A 27,106-nucleotide genomic window follows, 5' to 3' on the forward strand; every position below is an offset into this window, starting at 1 on the left:
ACACAAAAAGTGTTGTTCGTCAAACATAATTGCTATGTTAATGGACAGATTTTATCCCCCGGTATGGTGGTAAGAAGGAGGACGGGTTGGCCGACCAGCATGACAATTTGCCCATCCCACTCCTGAGCCATTTTCCTGGAGGTGGGATTGTGGCCGGAAGAGCTGCCTGCTTGCAAGTAGCAGGCAGCCAATTAAGCTAAGTAAAAGTTCAATTAGGAACCTGCAGGTTCTCCCACAGAGTTTGGGAAAGGTCGGCTGCCCAGAAGTGATCTCCCTTTCCACAATGGTGGCCTGGCAACCGTGACAATTTTTTACTTAGGTTCTTTAAAGTTGTTGAGATGACGCCTCAAGATGAACACGCCCGTCACCTCCCAAGTCTGCAATGTCAAGCTTGACCCTTTAAGTATTAGAGGGCCTCCTGTTGGCCTTCCATTCAACAGCCCACCTGGCCTTCTGGCCAGTAAATAACCAATTCAGCGAAAATCACTGCCAGGTGATTACTCCCAAGACAGTGCGGGTACGGGACCCACAGTTGACCCCAACATTGGGATCCCCACCAAAAGTGCAAAAATCCCACCCAAAATATCTGATGAAGAAACTGCATTTAAAACAATGGATTGAATGAAATGTGTGCGCTAATCAATTCTTAAACACTGAAAGACACCAGGGAGAATGAATTACATTATCGTGTTTATAAATATTAGCAGCCTTTGACAGTCCACCCAATTTCTTTTCATGTGTGGAGTGTATAACAAGCTGTTAATGTCTTCTTGCCTGTTTTGCTCAATTACCACAGAATTCTAAAATCGAGGGGGCAATGCCCAACAGGCAGGAAAATGGGAGATTTCCTGCCTGTCTTTTGGGCGTACTTAGTTTCAGTGCTCCAGGCTGGCACTGGCCAAGGGGCACCTCCCTGCCCCTGACCTCCCGGGGAGGCCTCAATGACCTCTGTCCCCACCAGCAGGTTGATCACTCCTGGTCCCCCTTGATGGAGACCAACTTTAATCCCCGCTGTCTCCCGGCAGAGGGGGAGATACGAGCAAACCTGGAGAATACCGTACTGGACTCGCTAATCATATTGAAATTCAGATTTCAATATGGTAATCAACCTCGCGCCAATTTCCAATGGGAGGCTGATTATGTTGAAAAGCATTGCCTGGGAGACCCACGATCAGCCGGACACCAGTCGCAAGTCCCACTGCAGACCCCCCGCTGATGTCTCCCGGCCCGCTGCGCTAACACGAGCAGCACAGCAGGCCAGGAGAATCATACCCATATATCTGTATATGCAGACAGATAGCTACATTCTGTTCCAGACAACAGCCACCACTATTAACTTCTGTTTTGAACAGTGCACCAAGTATTCAAAGCCTGTGTTGTAGAATGAATGGCCTTACCTAAAGAATGTTTGAAATGAAAAGAAATGGATATCCAATTTAGGGATGTCCACCCCTTTAACCTTTGAGCAGCCTAACCCTTAAACATGACACAAAATCCAGCTCCATAACTGAAGTGAAGGCAAAATACTGCAGATGTTGGAGATTTGAAATAAAAACAGGAAGTGCTGGAAAGACTCAGCAGCTCTGACAGCATCTGTGGAAAGAGAAACAGAATTAACATCTCAAGTCAAATATAGCTTTACTTCAGAACTGGAGAAGATTCTGCAAAAGAGTCATATGGCACTTGAAATAACTGTCAGAATTATTGAATATTTTCAGAACTTTCTGGTTTTAGCTCTATAATTGTTGTTATCAGGATACATTGGCTAAAGTTGGGGTTGGAGGTGAGCTTAAGGTAATGCTTGTGATAAAATTGATATTGGCTGTTGATGGCTGAAAATAAATCAAACATCCACTCAAAATATGGCCAGCAATGTTCTGAAGAACTCCAATGCAAAGCAAGGGGATAAGGGAACAAGAATAAGGAAGTCTTGCTACAATTGTATAACTCTTTGTTGAGACTACACCAGAGGATTTGTGTGCAGTTTTCATCTCCATATTTTTGGAAGAATATACTTGCATTGGAGGCAGAGGTTCACTCGATTGGAACCAGTGATGAGAAGCTGAATAAATTAGGCGTGTACTCTCTGGGGTTTAGAAGAGGTGATTTCATTGAAATATGCAAGATTATACCCTGCTTGACAGGGTAGGTACTAAGAGGTTAACCTGGATTTTATACTCCCCCACCAATGGGATTTAAGGTAGGGGGAGTGTCAAATTGCAGGGACGGGATTCCGTCTGACTTCCCATCCACCCTGACCACACAGCGATTTTATGCTGGAACGGGCAAGGCCTTGGATGGGAAGCCCTCACTTGCGCCAATTGGGATCCTTAAGAGGCCAATTAATAGCCACCTAAGGGCCATTTTCCACCTAGCCTCAATTTTTAGGCTGGCAGCTACATTGAACCTCCATGAGATTGGCCAGAAAGAATCAAAGGATCTTGAGTAAGAGGGAGGCTGTTAGAAGCCCCCTTCTGACTGGGGACACCCTCCCCTGAAGACTCGATGGCCTCCAGGCCTCCCCCCCCCCCTCCGCCCTCTTCCACCCACCCCAAGCTACTTCCCCAAGACCCCAATCCCTTTAACCCCCAGGCCTCCTGTCCCCTCACTGCCCTGGGACTCCTTTCAGTTATCTTGTCCTGCAGCTCCGGCACTTAGGCTCAGATAGGTCAATGTATTTCCTTTTCCATCACTGAGCGCTGTGATTGGCCAGCAGCTCCCTAAGACGGAACTTCCTCCTGAATGAGGGGCGGATGTCCCGCCTGCAGCCAATCAATGGGAACCTCGGAAGGTAAGTGTAGGCTTCTTACCAATTCCCATTTTGGTTTTTCGAGTCCTTGCCATCCAAAAAATTCAAGCCATTGCTTTCCCTGCCTGGTTATCTAAAACATGGGAGCACAACCACAGGATAAGGGGGTGATCATTGAGGACTGAGATGAGAAATTTCTTAACTCTTGAATGTTGTCAATCTTTGGAATTCTCTATCGCAAAGGATTTTGATGTTGCATCGCTGGAGTATATTTAAGCTGGATAGATTTTTGGGGTCTCAGTGCTATTTATATGATTGTTGCGTAAGGGCAAAACTACTTTTGTCATTCCTTCAGAACTGAAAGAAAATGTCTTTATTGGAGCCCCCATGGATTGTTTATCCATTATTCTAAATTAATGACAATTGTGTAGTGCTTCAATGTATTTTAACCTCAATGGTTAATAATCAGGAACTCTATTGCCAACTCAGTTAAAATCTATATATAGAAAGACATGCATCCAAAAGGCATGGCAAAATATCTGTCATATTTTACACTGCCCATCGTTTAGGAAAACCTGTCAGGCACAAGAATACCACATTTAATATTTGCAAATAAACAACAAATCACTCTTAACTGAATGATACTGATTGCTTCAAATACCTTTGAAGAAATATAAATGCTACCAATGAAGAAGCAGAAAAAAACAAAAAAAAACCTAATCTGCAGCGAGAAAGCTATCTGTTTCCTGGTAAAATTGCATAAGACTTTTTCAAAGTGTTTTTAATCCAGTTATGATCCTTGGCCTAGGATCTCAGTGGGGAGGGAATCTGGTTCTGACCAATAATGTTTTGTTTAAAGTAGATTTAAGTTTGAGATTCAAGTTGCTTACTAAGTGAATAAAACCACAAGATTCTACAGATTTTTAAACAAACAAAAATAAACTTTACTATACATTGTCATAGAGATAGAACACTACCCATCTTATACCCTAACATTCAAGGTAAGTGGGAGGTATATGTGAATTAATAGGCAATCAGACACAATAGGTGCCAGATGCAACCAAAATAGATTCCATGGATTTCTCAACAACCCACCCAGAAGTTTGTCACATTCACTTTGCTGAAATGTTGTCTTTCACACAAGAGTTTCCAATCTCCACATCTGAAGATTTTGCCTAGGCAAATATCGCTCCTACTCAGATCACTTTGACAATGACCCATCCCACAGGGTTTCAATTTTGCCTTTCAAGATTCCTTTCTCCGGATCTCTGAGTACATTCAAACTTCACATTCCATGCACAATTTCACATCTTGCCATGCCAAGCAAAACACCACTGCTCCAAAGGGATATCTTTGACCCTACAGCCTGCAGCACAGAGTCAACAATCTTTGGCTGCCGTCATGGATCTTCAGGGGTCCTCATGTCCACTTGACTTAAAGTCTGCTTCCTGTAGCTCTTTCTTGAATTTGGGGCCTATTACTCAGCTCCTTTCTTCAACTTCACTTAAGAGACCTTTTTTCTGACCCCTGGTTTTGTCCCTTACCTGGGACTTCTTTATGGGATCTCTCCCTGTCCCCTTTCCTGGTTTGGGACCTTTCCCCATCTCGTGTCCCACTCCCTGGGATAACCACATGATAGCGCTCTGTATCAGGTCATCTGACCTGTTTCTTCACGCCATTTTCTCTTTGTCCTGTTATGCAGGCGTACAGGCCACAAGGCCGGAACCCACTATGAAAAGTGTTAAAATAAAACAACTGCAGATGTGTGGCCATTTCCCGGCCAGCACGTAAGCCAGAGACCCGAGTATATTTTGAGCCAGGATTACTAACCTCCAAAGATAAGCATAGGCCTCTTATCAATTCCTTTTTTTTTTCAGTAATAAAAAGACTGAATGCTCAAATTAAAATTGCTAACCTTATAAGCAGAGAAAAATTAAATAATTAATAACAATATCAGTGTCTTGAATTCTGTTGGATTCCCATCTAATCAGAAGGCATGAGCAGATTTCAATGTTGTCGAGTTCATCAGTGTCACTTTACATTCCAGCAAACAATGAAGGAACTTTTCCCAGGCAAGGGGAGGCGGGTTTGTGTGCGGAGAGTTCAATATTCTAAAAGTGACTTTGAGTTGTGATCCCAATGTCACCCTTCTTGATTTCTCCTGGATAGGTTCCAAGGCCAGCGGAGAACCTCCTTTGATCTGGTGGGAAAGCAAGTGAGGCAATTAGAAAGACAAATAAGAGCCTCTTTAACCCCACATTCTGACCATATGTGGGTTCCATGCTGTGTTTGTACCGCAGCAGATTGGAGGGGGCAAGTGGCAGCGGGGAATCATTGTCGACTGAAACTGATCGGCTAGCAATGGCAAAAGTGCTGAATTTGGCAACCTTTGTGGTCAGTTGCAGTGAGAAGCTAGCACTGACAGGACCAGTTCTTTCAGCCTGAATTCACTGATTACTTTGGCAACAGCAATTCTTTTCTAGCAACATCAAAGTGCCTTGGCGTCCACTGAGTTTAATCTCAACATTTTGCCTGTGAGACTTCCCTGTAACATGGGAGATATATGCCATCCAGTAGCTTGGAGTTCTGGGGAGGAGCTGCAACTTGATCCAGCCTGTCAACAAAACTGACAACAACAGTATCTCCGACAGCAGCAGCAGATGTGTTCTCCATAGCAGCTTCGGGGAATGAACGCAGGGCTGCATGTCAAAGGAGGCGATGCCCCAGTACAACGCATGTAGGCCATGGGTCTGCTTCCTTGCCATCTCCAAACCATAATCCCTCTGAAGGTTCAAGCTCTGGTAAGAGATAGTTACATGACAATTGCAGCCTTTAGAACAAAGAACAGTACAGCACAGGAACAGGCCCTTCGGCCCACCAAGTCTGTGCCGACACAGATGCCTGTCTAATCTAATATTTTCTTGCCTCTACATGGCCCATATCCCTCTATTCCCTGTCTATTAATGTATCTATCCAGATACCTCTTGAACGTTGTTATAGAATCTGCTTCTACCACCTCCTCCGGCAGCACAGTTCTCCATTCTCGAGGTGCATGTGGCCATCTGTGGTTGTCAAGGTGACCATGGCTTTCAATTTCTTTGCAGTTGACTGCTGCTGGGCAAGAGCTGGTGCCATTTGCAGAATATTGCAATCTGCAGCCCACAACACTTACCCAGTTCGGCAATAACCTCTTTGCCAAGACCGTCAACTACATTCACTTTGACATGAATTTCTACGATGCAGAAGACGGCCATTCAGCCCATGGAGTCTGCACCGACTCTCTGCCGGAGTATCTTACCCAGGCCTTATCCCTGTAACGCCACGTGTTTATCCCGCTAATCCCCCTAACCTATATCCCTCGGGACACTAAGGGGCAATTTAGCATGGCCAATCCGCCTAACCAGCACATTTTTGGACTGTGGGAGGAAACCGGAGCACCCGGAGGAAACCCACGTAAACACAGAGAGAACGTGCAAACTCCATACAGACAGTGACCCAATGCTGGAATTGAACCCGGGTCCCTGGTGCCTTGAGGCAGCAGTGTTAACCACTGTGTCATCCAGAGAGTTGACAGCTTTGCTTCACTCACAGGATTTTCACGGCTCCAAGGGGTGATTGTTTGCACTCAAGGCACTATCAGACCAGCCAGTAGTCTATGTTAATCAGAAGGGCTTCCACTCCCTTAATGTGCAGCTGGTCTGTGACCATCTCAAAAACATGGTGCCGTTCACGCCCTGAGAATTCCGGCAGGGTGTAATTCTGAGATTAGACTCCGAACATTCGAAGTCCCACCCCAGATTACTGTTGTGGGAAGATGGGAGGAAGCTATACCACCCTCTCACAATTAGGAATTCAGAAGAAGGGCAAATGAGACAGAAACCTTTTGGATATGGCTTCCATGATATGTGGCAATCTCCCTGTCAGACTGTACTGCATCTATGCCCATCCTGCCCTCCAGTATCTTGGGTCCACTGTATGCTGTAGCAGATGAGATGTTTGATTAATGAATAATCCTGTCATTGTAAAATGGCATCCTGCAGATTGTAGCGTAAACTCAGAATTCAGTAGATATTCATAAACCACTCTTAGCTTTCCTGGTTTATAGTAAGAAGTCTCAGAACACCAGGTTCAAGTCCAATAGATTTATTTGGAATCACGAGCATTTGGAGCGCTGCTCCTTCTTTAGGGGTGGCACAGTGGTTAGCACTGCTGCCTCACAATGCCAGGGATCCGGATTCTATTCCCGGCTTGGGTCACTGTCTGTGTGGAGTTTGCACATTCTCCCCATGTCTGCGTGGGTTTCCTTCGGGTGCACCGGTTTCCTCCCACAGCCCGAAAGATGTGCTGGTTAGGTGCATTGACCTGAACAGGCACTGGAGTGTGGCGACTAGGGGAATTTCAAAATAACTTCATTGCAGTGTTAATGTAAGCCTTACTTGTGACTAATAAATAAACTTTAACTTGAAACTGTTGGACTTTAACCTGGTGTTGTGAGTTTTCTTACTGGACCCACCCCAGCCCAATGCCGACATCTCCACATCATTCCTGGTGAATCCAGATTTGATGTTACACCTGTATTCCTTTCCAACTTTCCAAATTACTCTGTCAAAATATTAACGGAAGTGGGAATCAATTCTACCTTCTCCACACTAATGAAATGGATATCGGCTAGGATCTACAGTGAATGGATAATCCGCACGGCAAAATGATCGTTTAGCTGCAGAGTGTAAAATTACCTTTTAATATGCCAAAAAACTCTGATATAAAATGAATTTGGGTGTGTATAGAGAATCGATTCATATGTCAACAAATGCAGAAGAACTTTAGAGCTGCACCTTAACAGAAATAATATTCGCTTGTTAGTACAGAACTTGAATAATGTGAAAGGCGAGACATGTTGCCGAAGCTTTTTGCCTTGCACTCATCAGGACAAACACAAGAATGCTAAATTTCAGAGGATCACAACAATTTGTACTACATGATAAAAGGCTGACTTGTCCAAATGTGTTTACTCCAATTGATATTGGTTAAAATATCGCAAACTCGGTGGAGTTAGTGAAGTTAGGGTCAGTCTGGGGGATGGGATGGGATATTTGGAGAGCATTGTAAAATGAAGAAAAAGGTTGCAAATGCTAAAACACCTTTAATTGCAAATTGCATTACTGTTTCACAAAGAAATCTTTTGACCATTCATGTGTCAAAAGATTACAGTTGTCACAATGTAGTATTATTTTCTATTTACTGTGAAAATGTGGTTGAAATAATGAATCTTTAGGAAAGTATTGACCAAACAGGAAATATTCAGCTGTGGCATTGAATTAAAGTAATGCTGCTACGAACATTTAATCAGCCAACAATGCATGGTGAATGACCTTGATGACATAATGACATTTTCATAATTCTTGCACCCAAGTGTGTAGTGATGTCTACTTCTCTTATTGATTTGATTTGATTTGATTTATTATTGTCACATGTATTAACATACAGTGAAAAATATTGTTTCTTGCGCGCTATACAGGCAAAGCATACCGTTCATAGAGAAGAAAATGAAAGAGTGCAGAATGTAGTGTTACAGTCATAGCTAGGGTGTAGAGAAAGATCAACTTAATGCAAGGTAAGTCCATTTAAAAATCTGACAGCAGCAGGGAAGAAGCTGTTCCTGGGTCGGTTGGTACGTGACCTCAGACTTTTGTATCTCTTTCCCGAAGGAGGAAGGTGGAAGAGAGAATGTCCGGGGTGCGTGGGATCCTTAATTATGCTGGCTGCTTTGCCGAGGCATCGGGAAGTGTAGACATTGTGACAGTGTATTGTGTATTGTGATAGACATGTGTCTTGCTGGGCCCATTTTTTGGTGCATGTCTCTACCTGTACAATCAGCAAAATGTTTGATGCTGTCTCTGTGTAGCTGTGTGAAGTTTCGTCAATGATCTATTTATCTGACAATAACATGAATATTACACCTGAGTAATGGCAACAATGGCTATGTCAGTTTGGTTGACATTATTCTGATTACTTTGATTTTATACTGCAGATGTCTCACTAATGTGACAAAAATGTATCATATTCCAAAATGTCTGTTACAGTAAAATCAACTTAAAATCCAGAACGATGTAGGGCAGGATTTTCCAGCCCTTCCTGCTGGCGGGATCTTCTGGTTCGGTCAAAGGCCACTGCCCCCTGCCCCCCCCAACAGCGGGTTCCCCAGTGGCAGAATGGGTGAGCCATGCAAAACGCCATAGACTTCAGTGGGACAACAAGATCCCACCGGAAAACTGCGAGGGGGTGAGAGGAGGGAGGCAGAAAATCACCCCCCCCAACCCCCCAAACAGAATGTGCTTCATAAACCCTTCCAAGCTTTCTTTCAAAATAATGTTCAAGAATCTGATTGTAGCCGAAATACAATCCTCATCATAATATCTTCTAGAGGCACAGTTTACTTCACACTTCAGCCACTGAAAGTTAATTTCACTTTTAAAACCCACTTATTTCTTGAGCATAATCAAAAAAACTGATTCCGTGAGCTTTTCAATGTCATTCTAAATTTGAATAATATAAACAATCCAAAAAGTTGCTTCATCAACTTGAACAAAGAACTGATCAGTATCATTTGTCCTTTAGTGCAACCATGATTGTGCATTAGTGACAAACTACACCAGTGGTGGCATGTTTAGCCAGTGCAACTGAAAATGGAATATTAATCTTAAAATCATGTATACAATCGACAGGATGTATCATGCAGTATTACAAAGTGATTTCAGGGAAGCAATCTCATAGGAATATAGGAACTGCTGCATGAAAAGAGTCCAAGGTCCACTTAATTTGCCTTCTCTTACTCTGGTTGTTGTAACATTCAACAATAATGGACTTTTGGGGTGGCGTGGGGGGGTGGGAGGGGCAGATTGGGTTGGGTGGTGGCACTGGGGGCGCTGGAGGAGGGTGGAGAAGAGAGGATGGAAGCAGAGACATTATACAGTTGGGGAGGTTGGAGAGGTCATGGAGTTGGAGAGAGCAGAGATGTTGAAGGGATTTCAGTGATTGGAGGGAATTCAGTGGAGTTTGTGGAAGGGGAGAGCCAGACAAATTGTTGTGGGGGAGGGGGGTGAAAACACTCCTGTTCCTCTTGACCCACAAGCAATTCTGTAAAGGTACTTACTTCATGGATCCAGTCCTTCCTGCCTCCTTTTACCTGCCAGAATTTACTAAGGCCAGGGAAACCTACTTGACAGCAGTTAAAAATAGAAATGTTGGGGGCAATTCTCCCAAAAGTGCTGAATTGGTGGGAAAACTGGTCTAGGTAACAACTGTTTTTTCAGTGCAACTTCAGACCCGAATCTCCCCACTCTGTGCACTGCAGAGGTCCCAATCGTGAATCTCATTAAAAAGCGGGGGGGGGGGGGGGGCCTATTCATGCCAGACTTGGACAGTTCTGGAACTCTGCACATGCGCAGTGGCCCCGATCTGTCAGTCTCCCTGTTTGTTGGCCAGCTCAATCACTGGCCAGCCTGGGACCCCCGCAGTACTGTCCCTCCAGCTCCCCCCCCCCATGGCCCGATCGCTACCCCCACGACAATTCCTGGGCCAGTCACGACCCCCCAACCCGGTCCCGGAGTACCCCAATGTCCAGCCCCTTGCACCCAGCAGTGGCGATTCCCCCTCACCCTGGCAGACCCACCTTCCCCCTGATGTTGATGTTGCTCCTGGCATTTCTCTTGAAGTTGCTGAACAATGAAAATCATGCCCATTGTTCCATGATTTGGTTAGAAGCCACACTGACTTTCTGGAAGGATTTTTTCAGAGACTGGGAGAAGATGGCGAGTGAGCATTTGATGGAAGAATAAGCAATATGCTGTTGACAAAAAGCTTTCCATCGACAGCAAATGCTAGTATTTTTTAGTTCGTGGTTAAAATATTTCACTATTTTGTTAGTCCTTCATAAACTGCCGCAGCATTTCTAATCCAAAATGCAATAATTTATTTTTATAGCTCTTCTTTATATACTGTGAATCAGTTTTAAGTCCAAGATTAATTACCATTCGAAAGGCACATCAAAGGAATTCCAATATTATAAACACTGACAGTAACAGTTTACAACCGGGGTCAGAACCCCCGACGGGAAGCAGGCCCCCCCCCCGACCGGCAGACCACCACCACCGCCACCAGCCCCCCCCCCCCCCCCCCCTACACAGCCCGCCCCAATCGCTGGCCTCCCTCCCGCCCAAACTGATCCCCATGCAGAGTGGCAGCGGGACCGACCGCCCCCGAGGCCCCGACCACAAAGGCACTTTGCCCCTTGGGCAGTGCCCGGGGGCACAGGCTGGCACTGCTAGGGTGCCCATGCCCAGGGGGCACACCCCCCCCCCTCCCCCCATCACCCGACCCTCTTGGGAGCCTCAATTGCCCCCTTCACTCCGGTGGGGTCTCTCGCTAGTTCCCCGAATGTGGGGAGCTACTCTAAACCCCGCTGGAGTGAAATATTCCTGGCAGGGTGGGAGATGCTATCGGGCCCGGCATGGAACTTGCATCACATGTAAAATAGATTTAAAATGCATTTTAAAAAGATTTAAATCACTTACCTCTCTTCCTGCCGGTTTCCAGCGCGGTCCCGACTGTTCTCCGGCTCTGGGAGACGTGCATGCGTCGGGAACGCATGCGCAAATCCCACAGAATGGCCAACACGCGATTCTCCCGACCTGACCCGCCAGAAAATTTGCGGGTTGCCATGGGAGAATCGCCCCTGTACTTCTTGTTTAAAAGTTTTCAGCTGTAACCCTCTTAAGAGGATTTATTGCCCACATTTCTTTTTGTTTCTGTTCAAACTGAAAGTTGGTGGTTGGAGGCAGCTTGAATTTGAATTCGAATTTTTTTGCATTTTAATTTCTCATTTGACCCAAAACCATCTGTTTTTAGGATTTAAAATTCCCCTATGGTTTTGTTCTCCTAAACATGCTACATTTAGCACGCAACTTTTCTCAAATTCTTTATTTTAGGATTTAGATAAATGGTTGTAAACTGTTACTGTCAGTGTTTATAATATTGGAATTCCTTTGATGTGCCTTTCGAATGGTAATTAATCTTGGACTTAAAACTGATTCACAGTATATAAAGAAGAGCTATAAAAATAAATTATTGCATTTTGGATTAGAAATGCTGCGGCAGTTTATGAAGGACTAACAAAATAGTGAAATATTTTAACCACGAACTAAAAAATACTAGCATTTGCTGTCGATGGAAAGCTTTTTGTCAACAGCATATTGCTTATTCTTCCATCAAATGCTCACTCGCCATCTTCTCCCAGTCTCTGAAGAAATCCTTCCAGAAAGTCAGTGTGGCTTCTAACCAAATCATGGAACAATGGGCATGATTTTCATTGTTCAGCAACTTCAAGAGAAATGCCAGGAGCAACATCAACCACTCTACATGGCCTTCGTTGATTTAACCAAGGCTTTTGACTCAGTCAATCAGAAGACCCTGTTAAATGCCGGTTAACACAGTAAGAGTTTTAACAACACCAGGTTAAAGTCCAACAGGTTGATTTGGTAACAAATGCCATTAGTTTTCGGAGCGCTGCTCCTTCGTCAGATGGAGTGGAAATCTGCTCTCAAACAGGGCACAGAGACACAAAATCAATGATTTTGCTCTCATGGAAGCATACCGAAGAATTGGTCTCAGCCTCTACCTCAAGAAGACTCAAGTCCTTTACTGACCCGCCCCAAGGCAAGATCAAGTCTCTTCTTCCATAAAGATCAACAGAGTAACCCTCCCAAATGTGGAACATTTCCTCTACTTGGGGAGATACCTCTCATTGAAGGCTGACATTGATGTGGAGATCCAACATTGCATCTAATCCACGAGTGCTGTCTTCAAATGCCTAATGATGAAAATTTTAGATGATCATGACATCCGTGCTGATGCTAAGCTCCTTGTGTACAAGGCAGTCATCCTCCCAACTGTTCTATATGGCTCAGAAACCTGGACTTCGTACTGACGCCACCTCAAGGACCTGGACAGGTACCATCAAAGCTGTCTGAGATGGATTCTCTGCATCAGCTGTGAGGACAGGTGTATTAGCATCAGCATCCTTGAAGGAGCCAAGAGCACCAGCATCAAGGCCATGATCATCTGAAACCAATCCCGCTGGGCCGGCCACGTGCTTACGATGCTAGAGGCTCGACTGCCAAACCAAATCTTCGCTCAGCTTAAGAAAGGCACTCGAGCAAGAGGAGGACAAAAGGAAACACTTCAAAGAGACCCTGAAGGCTCACCTCAAGAAATGCAACATAGACGTCAATGCCTGGGAGACCCTTGCTCAGAAGAAACCTACCCGGAGGAACTTCCTGAATGAAGGGACACAATTTTTCAAGAACATCCTACAGCAAGAGGAGGCTCGGAAAAGGAACCTGAGAAAGGAATACCAGTGATCACGAGTCCGCGGACCAATCCCATCTTCTGGAAACACCTGCCAATTGTGCGGTCGAAGATGCTCTGGGATCTAGGATCAGGCTCATCAGCCACACAAGAACCCACAGAGCTCAGGACCAGCAACACGGAGTTTCTTGGGTGGACAAACATTCTCGTTAACAAGTGATCGCTGAAAAGGAAGATTCTTCTACCACCCAAATCCTTTGCAACTAACAAACATGACAACTTCTGCCAAAGGTATACTAATCACTAGTTGCTGCACAATCAAAACTATGTTATAGAGGGCTGAATTAAATGGGGCACCACAGTTCCTGCTCCCCTGTTGGAGGGAGCACCTCCAGTGAAAGAGCAGCTGTCCGAAGTCAATTGGCCGTAAATTGTTTGGAAATGGGATTTCCGCTCCCCAAATCCCATCTCAGCGAGCTGTTGGTCAACCAGAAGCTGGCAGCCCCCTACGTACTGGTAGCACCACCAGGAGAGGTGGCCTTTGCCACACTGGGGTGTTACACTGTCAGGGGCACTGTCTGAGGAGACCCGGGAACCAGGTATGGAGAGACATACCTCTTGCTTATCACCAGCTTGCCCAAGGAAACCTCCCAGGTCAGCCACTTTGCGTCAGTTTCTCCCGCCTCATTAAATGCCCACTCAAAGGCCTCAATTGACCCGATGGCCACTGGTGTAATTGTGGTCAGGGCAGGGGCGATAAGCTATAGGCTGAATTTAACATGCCCCACACCTTCAAATCCGTCGGTGGGAAACTTTAAATCCAGATCAGGAAGTCATTAAAATAGTGACCATGACTAAAAATATGTTGTGCTGAAATTTTAGGACTAAATGCTGTATGGGCCTGGACCAAAGTGAGGCCGGAATTTTACCGGAACACCTGCCCGAGGCTCGTGGGATCCCCACCCGAGGCCAGTGGAGAATGCTGTTCTGCGAGCCTCGCGTGCTGGTAAAATTCCAGCCTTCGTATCAAATGGTTGCGTCTTCTGCAGTGTGATACCTGGGAGATTTAAACTCCTGGGTCTCACCTGCATAGCCTCCAGTAACTGTTGGCCGATGCATAGGAGGAGATTGCTGCCCAGCCAAAGGAGTGGTCTCCGATATTCAGTCAGTGTTTTGGGATGGAATGGTTGGGAGGGCCTTGGTTGGAAAAGGAGAAGGATCCTGCTCATTGTAGCCCACAAGAAAACTATAAGAAAAAACACTTTATTTTCTGGCCTTGGCTTGCCAGCAGACTAGCAAGGCAGAAAAGCTGCAATACTTCTCTGCACATAACTCGGGTTAAAATTGCAATCTTCTCATCTGAGCCTGATTTGCATATATAAAGAAGAACCCAATGGCTGGATTGTTAATAAAACAGGTTAACATTGCCACCTGCAGGAAGACAGCAGATTTATCAAAGAATAGAATCCCTACAGTGCAGAAGGAGGCCATTCGACCCATCGAGTCAGCACCAACTCTCCGATAGATAAACCCCATCCTCATAACCCCACCTATTTACCCCGTTAATCTCCCTAACCTACAAATCTTTGGACACTAAGGGGCAATTTACCAAGGCCAATCCACTTAACCTGCACACCTTGGGAATGTGAGAGGAAACCGGAGCACCTGAAGGAAACCCATGCAGACACGGGAGAACGTGCAAACTCTACACAGCCAGTTGACCCGAGACCGGAATTGAACCCAGGTCCCTGGAGCTGAGAGGCAGCTGTGCCACCATGCTGCCCTTAATATTTGATATTTAGTGCACAGAAGTTGCACAAGCCATTTTAATATTTGTCCACTTGGATTTCTATCAGTCAGGCAGGGTTTAGATCACATTTAAAAAATAAACTCACCAGGTTATATCTTGGGAACATCGACACAAAATTGAACAGTGAATGAGTCTTTAGCTGCATGCAATCTGTATTCAAGCTCAGCGCTCATGTACAAAGGATTCAGGATATTTCTGGATGAAATGTTAAATTGAGGCCCTGTGGACTCCTCGGGTACAGAAGATCTCAGGACACCAACTTGTAGAGGAGCAGAGGGAGACATATTACATGGTCGTTATTTCATTCCTATTTGCGGGATTGTGTGCACAAATTGACTGTTGCATTTCCTATTGTACAGTAATAATTACACTTCAAAAGTACTTTATTGGCTGTAAAGTGCATTGGGATATCCTGAGGTCATGAAAGATGTTATATAGATGGCAATTATTATTCTTCTAAAATCTTTGGAAATAATACAAATTATTTTTTACCCAAATTATCCAAATTTCTCATTGTAATTAATTTGCACAAGAATTATAAATCAAGACAATGGAAATGGATTAACAGAAGATGGTGTTACAAATGCCAAATTTATCAGACAGTTATGTTTTGAACTGTCTCCTTTAATTCAAGGTAAAATGGAGTAGTTTGAAGTGGAGGCTGTGACCTTCTATGGCATCTGCTGTGGAGACAAGTCCTTGTGACTCTGTCTTATTATGGATACATCAACTCAAATTGACACTTATTCAAAGCCAGATTCAAGTTTTAACACCTGGACTCAAGGGAGGAAGCAACTGGCCTTACTTTTGTCCAGACTCAGAGACACTCAGGAGCAGCTAGAGAGCGAGAAAGAGCAGGTGCTGCTATTCCGTAGAATCATATAATAGAATCCCTACAGTGCAGAAGGAGGCCATTCGGCCCATTACTCCTGCACCAATGACAATCCCACCCATATAACCCCACATATTTACCCTGCTGATGCCCCTGTCACTAAGAGGTAATTTATCATGACCAATCAACCTAACCCACACATCTTTGGAGTGTGGAAGGAAACCAGAGCATCCAGAGGAAATCCATGCAGACACAGGGAGAATTTGCAAAATCCACACAGACAGTGACCCGAGGCCAGAATTGAACCCGGGTCCCTGGCGCTGGGAGGCGGCAGTGCTAATCACTGTGCCACCCATTCCAGGCAGAGGATGGCAGCGTGTGGCCTTTATGCGCAGCGTTTAAGTGCAGGCTGCACTTAAAGGGGCAAAGTCATTCCCAAACGGAAAGTAAAATCAGATGGGACATAAAATAGGCAGCCAATCCAATCCTATTTGTTTCCCACCAGGCAAGATAGTGAGTGAATGATCCGCGTAAATGTAATTGTTGTGACCTGCCAGGGTCACCAGAGCTGGTATCAGAATCTTAATAGAAGATTGAATCCAGCGGGCAGATCGGTGCCCAGTGTGTCCACCACATTTTCCTTTGTTGACTGGTCACTTTTCAGTTGAGAAAAGGGAAACTGATCGTTGAAAATTGCTCGCCAGCAACGCTGCAATTCAACTCACAACATTCGATGGTAAAATTCTGTGATCGCACGTTGCTAAATGAAAAATGCTAAAAACAGAACTGCTGCCACATAAAGTATCTCTCACACGGAATAGCTCCATTTGAAGCATGTATCCACACTCTGGCACAAGTAACCATATTCATTGTTTTACAAACACCATTGATCACTCCATGTTACTTGTGTTACTCCAGACTATGTATTCTCTGATGTACAGTATTTCATATACTTGCATGATCTGAATTGACATTGAAACCACTTTAAAATCTACTATCAGGTTTTTTTTTATTGGCTACATTATGTAATTTGTGCATTGCAGGAGTCTGTCAGCTGATGAACAAAATGGGTGAAACTTCTGACAAAATCAAGGCCTTCAATAAAAATGATGAGCAGTTTTTGGAAGCATTTGCCATTTTTTGTGGATTGGGAATACAGAATACTCAGATGTATGAGACTGTTGAAATGGCCATGGCAAAACAGGTTGTGACACTAGAGGTAAGTGATAATTAAGGGTAGCTTTTAATTTTCACCACTAGTCATTATACTCAGCATTGGAGATCAGCACACTATTACACACCCCAGCCCGACCCTCCTTCACCTGGGCCGGGATTCTCTCAAAAAAATTCGAAGTCCCCAATTCACATGAAACCAGGAGTAACTCCCACTGGTTCTTTTTAGTGGTGTTTTCAGAATGAATCTGCCCCACACTGAGCGCTGCAGAGTGCCCTAGCGAGATTCCTTCTGAAAATCTGTGGGCAGGACCTATTCCCACTGGAGAGGTCGGCAGTTTAACTTTGAGCGGGCCACTGTGCATGCACCGATCTGACAAAGCGGAGATCAGCGCATGCACAGTGGCCCCCACTGCTGGCCTCCCGATCGCTGGCCAGCCTGATCGCTGGCCAGCCCCGCAACCCCCCATCACTGGCCCTCTGACCTACCCAACCCTCATTTGCTAGTCTCTTGGATGTCTCCAGGGCCAGCTCTGAAGTCTTCCCCCACCCCCAGGTGAGCACCGATCTCCCGATCCTTCCCCCCACCCCAGCAGTTCCAACACCCCCCACCTCACCTGGCAGCCCCTCCCTCCCCCTCCGCCCCACCAGCATCCCCAACCTCCTAGGCAGCCCCGTTCACCATCCTCCCTTCCTCAGCCCAAGATCCATGTGGGACCACCCACCCTCACTGATTGGTCTCCCTCTGGCCCTGCCCCCTTGGCACTGCCCACCAGGGACAAATCTTGGCCATGGAGACGTGCAGAGGCCGTGGCGCCCAGCAGGCAGTCCACGAAACGGCCTCCGCTGACGTCTCCCAGCCCATTGCACTGCTAGAACAGGGCAGCAGACTGGGAGAATTGCCACACTGGTCTTTTATATTTGAGTACACTGCTTATGTAGGGCTAGCAATGTTGCCGGAAGTGCAGCATTAACAATTATCAACCAGTTGCTGCATGTGGTTCATAGTAGACTCAAAGGATGTGATCAAGCTCGATTACAGCTCCCCTGTCTCCTGTCTCAAGGTAAGCCATTGCTTAGATAATCCCCAAGGCTCTAGTCTGTCTTTCCCTCTCCTTGCCCACCCACCCCAAACAAAGTTATCAGTGCTGGTTGGGAGGGAGGGGAATGACTGAGAATGAGGACTTTCAGTCTGGGAATTTCTTCACCCTCTCCTGAGAAAGTGCGAAGTGTTAAATGAAAGATTGACACTGGCTGCTGGCCGGCAGCAATGGAAACCAGCACATGATTATGTTACTGGTTCCCTTCACAAGAGAGATGGTTCATCCGAATCTAAAAGCTGCTGAGCTTAGAGATTCATGGATCCTTCCTGGAGGAGCAAAGGAAACTGAGGGGAGATTTGATAGAATCATAGAATGCCTATAGTGCAGAAGGAGGCTATTCGGCCTATCAAGCCTGCACCGACAACAATCTCACCCATTTCCTCCATATCCGCGTAACCCCACATATTTAGCCTGCTAATCCCCCTGACACTAAGTGACAATTTAGTATGGCCAATGCACCTGACCCGCATATCTTTGGACTGTGGGAGGAAACCAGAGGAAACCCAGACGGACGCAGGAAGGAAGTGTAAATTCCACGCAGACAGTCACCCAAGGCCAGAATTGAACCCAGATCTCTGGCGCTGTGAGGCAGCAGTGTTAACCACTGTGCCACCATGCCACCCATAGATCAAAGCATATGTCGATAAGGATGGATTAAGGAAGGTAGGAAGAATATTGGGTTGAGCATAAATATTGATCAATTGGACTTAATGACCAATTTATGTGTGTCGTAAATTCTATGGAAGTCTATGTAGAACTTAAATTCCCCCCCTCTCGCGCTATGTTCTTCATTCTCTATCTGTGCCCTATGCATGCTTGGCAGCCACCTTTCACAAATAAGCAGAGGATATTCCCAGCTCAGCACAGTCAGGATACGGTGCTCACAGAAGTTTTGGCATTTTAAGTTTAGTTCGTCGCTGTCGACCACATTGAAACATATCAATTAAATTTTAAACTTTTCAAACATATTGTGATGGATATTTAAAATTAATCAATAATTAAACAGATGGATTCCACCTGGAGCGTCATCTTTCAATTTTCTATCCGAGGAAAATGTTTCCAAGTTATCCGTTGTTACTTAATTGAATGTGAAAATGTTGGTGTTGTGGCAGCTATCGTTTGCAGCCAGCCACTGATAGTTGTCTTTTAATAACATGTAGGAAAAGCTGAGATTAGCTCAATTTTCTGATGCTGTATTCTTGATAGAAAAACGCTGTAAGTAACTGCTGTATCCAGGGAACTGCAACTTGTTGAGAATGGGTTTTGATGTTGTTTCAGGTCCTTTCATATCACGCCTCTGCCACTGAAAATGAAACTGAGGAGCTCCAGGTAACAGCGGTAAAAACACTTTTCATTTTCCATTTGATTCACAGTTTATGTTGTTCAGCATTTAATCTCCATTACATATCCTCTGTGCCCACGCAACTGGTAACCTCCAACAAAGACAGAAAATGTTGGAAAACCACAGCATGTCTGATAGCATGTGTGGGATAGAGGACAGAGCTAACATTTCGAGTCTGGATGACTCTTCGTAAGAGATGGTAACCTCCAACACCTGAGCAAGGCGATGGAACCATGGCAATGTTACAAAACTTACCAGTGACAATAGCTTTGGTCTATCCAATGTTTAACTGGAGGAAATGTACCTCATCCGGGATATCTTGGTAGCAGTCTTTCAATGCAGAGGTAGCAGGAGAGTTAAAAGAGGAGTTGGCAAGATGCATCTGGTGCCATTGGTGAATGTGTAGAAGCTGACTCCATAGGGTGAAAATCCCCTTCACTAAAACATGTGGGCGGCACGGTGACACAGTGGTTAGCACTGCTGCTTCACAGCACCAGGGACCCAGGTTCGATTCTTGGCTTGGTTCACTCTGTGTGGAGTCTACACATTCTCCTGTATCTAGATGGGTTTCCTCCGGGTGTTCTGGTTTCCTCCCACAGTCTGAAAGACGTGCTGGTTAGGTGCATTGGCCATGCTAAGTTCTCCCTCAATGTACCCAAACAGGCGCTGGAGTGTGGCGACTAGGGGATTTTCACACTAACTTCATTGCAGTGTTAATGTAAGTCTGCTTGTGACTAATAGATAAACTTTAAAACTTGGATCATCGAATCTCTACAGTGCAGAAGGAGGCCATTTGGCCCATCGAGTCTGCACTGACCTCAATCCCATCCAGGCCCTATTCCTGTAACTCCACATATTTACCCTGCTAATCCCCTGACACGAGGGTCAATTTAGCATGGTCAATCAGCCTAACCCTCACATCTTTGGACTGCGGGAGGAAACTGGAGCACCTGGAAGAAACCCATGCAGACATGGGGAGAACATGCAAACTCCACACAGACTGTGGCCTGAGGCTGGAATTGAACCCGGGTCTCTGGCGCTCTGAGGCAGCAGTGCTAACCACTGTGCCACCATGCTGATCAGGGTGTATTTCAGAGGTAATAACTGGGGAAGATTTATAGCACATTGGTAACCCCACCCTTGACTTCTGAGTTTTACTCCAGTGTATTATGATCTATGTGTAACCCCCTTGAGAGATGAGGGTTACAATTAACATATGGTCATTTTTAACTCACTTTTGAGTTTAACGCCAGGTCCATGGATTTCTTGAGTTTCTTGAAACTTGCCAGTGAAGGCATGCTAAGTACACAGTAGCAGTTGAGGAGGCTGAATTAACCTGAAAGAATGTATGGCAATAAGTAGCAATAAAATCCTGGAAATCCTCAGCAGTGTTGTGGAGATGCCGGCGTTGGACTGGGGTAAACACAGTAAGAAGTTTAACAACACCAGGTTAAAGTCCAACAGGTTTATTTGGTAGCAAAAGCCACACAGGTCAGGCAACATCTGTGTGGAGAGAAACAGAGTTAATGGACGGGATTTTCTAGCCACACACACTCCAAGACCAGAAATTCCCACCCGAGGTCAATGGACCGTTAAATGGTCCGCCACATTTTCGGTCCCACCGGCTACGATTCCCACAGCGGGTGTGATGGGTAAATTCCACACAATGGCCCTGGCTTTATCGGCACGGCCGCCCGAGGCTCTTAGGACTGCACCCGAGGCCAATGGGGAATGCCGTTCTGCGAGTCTCACCCACCCCGATTTCGGGGCGGCCGTGCCGGTAAAATCAGGGCCAATGTTTCAGGTCAAGGCAGCCTTTCATCAGAACAGAAGGAAGATAGAAATGTAAGAGGTTTCAAGTGTGTGGAAGGAGGGGCAAGAGGGGAAGGGGGCAGGAAGACCAAATATGGAGTTTGCACATTCTCCCCGTGTCTACGTGGGTTTCCTCCGGGTGCTCCGGTTTCCTCCCGCAGTCCAAAGGTATATGGGTTAGGTGGATTGGCCGTGCTAAATTGCCCCTTAGTGTCCAAAGGTGTGTAAGTGAGGTGGATTAGTGTCCAAAGATATGTAGATTAGGGGAATTGGCTATGGTGAATATATGGACTTACAGGGATAAGGTCTGGGTAAGATGCTCTGTTGGAGAGTTGGGGCAGACTCCATGGGCCACATGGCCTCTTCTGCACCGTAGGGATTCTATAGTCTTAAAAGGGAAAGCCTGGGATAGGTGGAGGGCGGGAGAGGTTAACTCATAAAATGTTCCATGAAGTAAAAACCTAAGTGTTGATGGGTGCAGGAAAGAAACAAAGTTTGTGTCCAAGAGGCATGAATGGTTATACAGCAGCTATCTGAATGTAACATGAAAGGATAAAGAAAGAAACAAACCAGTAAAAAAAATCTCAAAAAAACCCCACATAGAATCTCTACAGTGCGGAAGGAGGCTATTCGAGTCTGCACTGACTTTCTGACACAGCATCTTACCCAGGCCCCCTCACTTTCCCTATACTTGTAACCTCACACATTTACCCTGCTAATCCTCTTCACCTAGACATCTTTGGACTGTGGGAGGAAACCAGAGCACCTGGAGGAAACCCACGCAGACACGGGGAGAATGTGCAAACTCCACACAGACAGTCACCCAAGGCTAGAATTGAACCGGGGTCCCTGGCGCTGTGAGGCAGCAGTGCTAACCTCTATGCCACCGTGCTGCCCACATAGGCTGAGATTTTCCCAGCTCCGTCGTGGCAGAAGCCGCCACGGGAGATTCGACTGCTGAGCCAAAAGTCCATTGACTTCCAGTGAGACTGGCCGATCCCTGGTGGGCGGGACCAGAAAATCCCATCAATAGAACAAGGTGAAGGCAATCTTACTGACTTTGACAACCCTTGCCTCCATCTTGTTCTATGTGTTATTTTGTTGTTCTTTTTTTGCTGGTTTGTTTCTTTATCCCTTCATGTTACCTGAAGTTTCGAGCTATTACAGAATCCTTGGTGTCCTGAGCAATAATATGACTAACTGATGTGGTGTTGGGTGCCTCATCTTTATCTTCCTTTCCTGCTCTTCTCCTCCTTCACCTCTAGTCCTCTGCTGTACAGAATCCAGCACACAACACACAAATTATCATAGAGACTCTTACTGATGAATTGTGAAGGGCACTTCCCAGCCCTGTCTGGGCACGTGAAGTGCAGACTGAATATACCAATGATGATCTATGTAGCTGTCATATAGTTGTCATTGTTGTTTATTGGTGGGTTCCTCACCTGGAGGAAACCCATGCAGACACGGAGAGAATGTGCAAACTCGACACAGACAGACAAGGCCAGAATCGAACCCGGGTCCCTGGAGCTGTCAGGCAGCAGTGCTAACAATTGTGTCACCGTACCACCCTAATGTCAACTCCCAGGCAATTTAGCCCAAGCTTGCCTGAAACATGAACTCAGTTTCTCTCACCATAGATGCTGTCTGACCCACAGAGTATTTCCAGCATTTTCTCATTTTCTCTCTGTCTGTGCATCTGGTTACATGGATAGTCCTGCAACTTTGATGCCTCTGCAGCGACCGTCTCTATTGTCCACCCGTAACTCCCACCATAGCAGGCCCTTGCTTCTGTCAATTACCTTATTCAGTTGATGTCCAAACTTAAAGCAACCATGGACCATTCCTCCTGATGCTCTCTGTGTGAAGACTTCCAAAGTGTAGAAGCAAGTTCTCAGAACAAGTATGCTACCAAACCTTTTCCCAGAGGAAACTAAGAAAGCAATTTAAGCACTGAGCCGATATTGATCTTTGGGCTTCTGAACTTTAACTAGACCCATGAAATGCAGATCAATCTGTGGCACGCTAGCACAGTGGTTAGCACTGCTGCTTCACAGCTCCAGGAACCTGGGTTCGATTCCCGGCTTGGGTCACTGTCTGTGTGGAGTTTGCACATTCTCCTCGTGTCTGCGTGGGTTTCCTCCGGGTGCTCCGGTTTCCTCCCACAGTCCAAAGATGTGCGGGTTAGGTTGATTGGCCATGCTAAAATTGCCCCTTAGTCTCCTGGGATGCGTAGATTAGAGGGATTAGCGGGTAAAATATGTAGGGATATGGGGGTAGGGCCTGGGTGGGATTGTGGTCGGTGCAGACTCGATGGGCCGAATGGCCTCTTTCTGTACTGTAGGGTTTCTATGAATCTCCCCTCCGTTATAATGGCAGAATCCACACTGGTGTGTTAAGTTCAAATAATGAAACGATCTTTAAAAGTGCCTGATTTGAATATCATTAAACCGCCTCTTCAGAGAGGGTCACTTGTGCATATCCAAACTCATCTCCATTAAAACCAGAGTGGGCATGTTGGAGACAGATTGAGTGAGGCTTTCCAATTCCTGTCATTTTGATCTACACACCCCCTTCTCTCCCACCCAATAAAATTTCACTGCCTTCATCCTAAGATGTCCCTTTCGTGTCAAGGGTCCAGTAAATATATAACCATTCATCATTAGCATTTTTGTCATGTTCGCTCTTGTAAATATTGTTTTCTTTTTCAGGCCATGACAATCCCGTCTGCTCATTCACTTAAGCTGCTGGATTTTAGCTTCAGTGATTTTGACTTGTCTGAAATGGAAACAATGCTGGCTGCCATCCGAATGTTCATTGATTTGAATTTTCTACAGAATTTCCAGATGAAATATGAGGTATAGCATAGTTTGTGGGAGCCGCAACTAAGGCAAATGATCAATTCTATAAACTTAAGCTACATCGGTGTAACCTTTATTACCACAAATATATGTGTCTTACTAACTATGTGTTAAGATGGGGAAACATGCAAGCTATTACTACCTTCTTATTTGAATTTAGTCATAGAATCCATACAGTACAGAAGGAGGCCATTCGGCCCATCGAGTCTGTACTGACCACAGTCCCACCCAGGCCCTATTCCCGTAACCCCATGTATTTACCCTGCTAATCCCCCTGACACTAGGGTCAATTAGCATGGCCAATCAACCTAACCTGCACATCTTTGGACTGTGGGAGGAAACTGGAGCACCAGGAGAAAACCTGGTGCTGTGGGAGGAAACCGGAACACCCACACAGAGAATGTGCAAACTCCACACAGTGACCCGAGGCTGGAATTGAACCTGGGACCCTGACGCTGTGAGACAGCAGCACTAACCACTGAGCCACCGTGTCGCCCGGTCCATTCTGAACATTGGCTTGTAACTTTAAGGAAGGAGTTAAAAAAACGTTTTAAATTTGCATAAATGATTGTTTTTTTTTACCCTCACAGGTCCTTTGCCGTTGGATTTTAAGTGTTAAAAAAAATTATCGAAGACATGTAGCATATCACAATTGGAGACATGCATTCAATACAGCTCAATGCATGTTTGCTGTGCTGAAATCTGGCAGGATTCAGGTTTGTCGCTTCTCATTTTACTTTTAAATATTCTTTATTTGCCACCAATTATTAATTAAATGCCCCGCTCTTTGTTATGCATTAACCACTATTCTGTAACTGCCATCAGTTGCACGATTGAATATCTGCGGTCCTACCTCATATTAAGTTGGTCTTTCTCTACACCCTAGCTATGACTGTAATGCTACATTCTGCACTCTCGCCGTTCCTTCTCCCCATGTACTCTATGAACAATATGCTTTGTCTGTGTAGTGACTATACACTAATACTTGTGACTATAATAAATCAAATCAATATTACTGATCGAACCACCAGAAAAAAAACACTTGGATAATTAATGCTAGGATTTTCTAAATTCAGACTTTAACAATGCACATGAATTTGAATACCCATACTTGAAACACCTTGTTATTTGCATCCACAATTTACATACATGAATTGCTTTGTTCATTTTAGATTTTTTTAAATTGTCTGAAAATAAGTTATTAAGGGGGAAATGTGCCAGTGCTGGGAATTGAATGAGGTGAAAAATGAATTGGTTTAACTTTCCCAGAGCAGCGATGACAGTGTTTGAAGCTGTGCTTTGAGTATGTTAATTTATAAACTTTGTCCAATATTTTCCACTTTGATCACCATCAGAATTCCCATATCAGGCACATAACAAAGAAGATTTTCCCTCGATAGAGCCAACCATTTTTGCTAGTCACATAATTGCACCTTCTATTGTGCCAGTGTAACATTCCCTTTCTCACACCTGGCATGTTCGTTACTGACAATAGGGCAGTTTAGTGATAAATTATAAAGAATGCTGACAAGTGGGTTTACAATCATTACTAACTTGAAACTTTCCAAATGTGTTTTATCAGGGAAAGGAAGCATTCATCCCATCATGTTAGATTCAAATTCTGATCCTGGAGTTGAATGGACAGATTGTTAACCCATTGCATCAACCAGTCAACCCACCTCTAAAGCTTATTCAGAGTGAAACTCTCAGGGCCTTGCTCATGAGCCGGGGGGAAATATGGATGGATTTTCAACTTTGGAGATAAGACCTACCGGGCAGGATTTTCTGGCCGCACTCACCCCAAAATCGGGAAATCCTGCTGGAAGTCAACAGACCTTTCCATGGTCCGCCCCTTGCCCGCTATGATTCCAGTGGTGGGCAGAACTGGAAAATTCATCCCACCCTGTAGGGGACCTTCCTGATTTTCAGTCTAGAACTAAAGAGTAGGATTTTCCGGCCCTGACTGTCACCAGGATCATCCAATCCCGCCAAATCTCCCACAGCAAGGCCCACCACAATTGGGGCCGGAAAATCCCAGCCAAAGAATCGAATCATAGAATGGCTACAGCATCGAATGAAGCTATTCAAACCATCAAGGTCACATGGGCTCTATAGAAGAGCAATTTTGGTCTCACTTTCCTCCCCTTTTCCCTTAACCCTGCATTTATTTTCCTGTTCAGGAGCTTATCTAATTCCATTTTGAAAGCCACGATTGAATCTGTCTTCACCGCGCTCCCAGGCAGTACACTCCAGATCCCAGTCTCTGGCTGCAGAAAAAGGTTTTTGACATGTTTCCACATCATGGTTTGTTGTGCGGTGATGCTTTTTCCAGTCACTTCAGACTTCTGACCCTCCCAAAAATGGGAACAATTTCTCTCTGTTGAAATTTAATACAATTGAAATAAAAAATCAGACAATAATGAGTGGGTGATCCATTCTACCAGATTATTACCATGCGGTGAAGCTAAAATCTCAATCTGTTGGGAGGCTGAGAGCCTAATGTGCTCCTGGTATGGCAAGTAAGGATACTGAGGATTACCTCTTTTCCCCATTGATGGAAATCTACACAGCTATTACCGCATTACAAATGGCAGGATTTTTATATATTACTAGTTGATCACCCATGGAGTTCCACACAGGAAGGCAAGGCTGATTGTGGATCAGTGTTTGAGAACAAGGTTATTTTGGTGAGAGGTTGCAAACAGTCCTATCCCCGATTAAATGTCAGATCTTGTTTCCTGACTTATATAGTTATAAATTCCATGTCTGCATTTATAATGGTGGATGGGATTCCAAGGTAGCAATCATTGAAGGTCAGAATGTGAAGGAGTCAATCTATTGATAAAAGGTTGTACTTAATTGGTTAATGCCATGCCTGCTCCCCTACTAATCAGTATCTTCTGGCTTCTGTAAGAGGAATTTTCCAAGGTGTTCCCCCTGGGGTATTTGTTGACCTCACTTAACCAATACATAGACTGCGAAACACAGTACATAGTTAAAGAATGAAAAGGAAATTATTTGTTCATGCATGCATCAGGAGAGAGGCACAGTCAATGAGG

General features: G+C 45.1%; 1 protein-coding gene across 2 annotated transcripts in view; it reads left to right on the top strand.

The window, feature by feature from the left end:
* Positions 1-27,106, top strand: part of pde5ab (phosphodiesterase 5A, cGMP-specific, b) — a 115,175-nt gene that overhangs the window by 63,128 nt on the left and 24,941 nt on the right. Inside the window, exons 10-13 of one of the 2 annotated variants that reach the window (XM_078213824.1) lie at positions 16,800-16,975; positions 19,311-19,370; positions 23,898-24,044; positions 24,638-24,763. In XM_078213824.1, the coding sequence (XP_078069950.1) occupies positions 16,800-16,975; positions 19,311-19,370; positions 23,898-24,044; positions 24,638-24,763 (509 nt within the window). The remainder of the gene's footprint in view (positions 1-16,799; positions 16,976-19,310; positions 19,371-23,897; positions 24,045-24,637; positions 24,764-27,106) is intronic. The other variant, XM_078213825.1, reaches the window with a different exon arrangement.

Source organism: Mustelus asterias, chromosome 1 (genome assembly GCF_964213995.1).
Source record: "Mustelus asterias chromosome 1, sMusAst1.hap1.1, whole genome shotgun sequence".
NCBI lineage: Eukaryota > Metazoa > Chordata > Chondrichthyes > Carcharhiniformes > Triakidae > Mustelus > Mustelus asterias.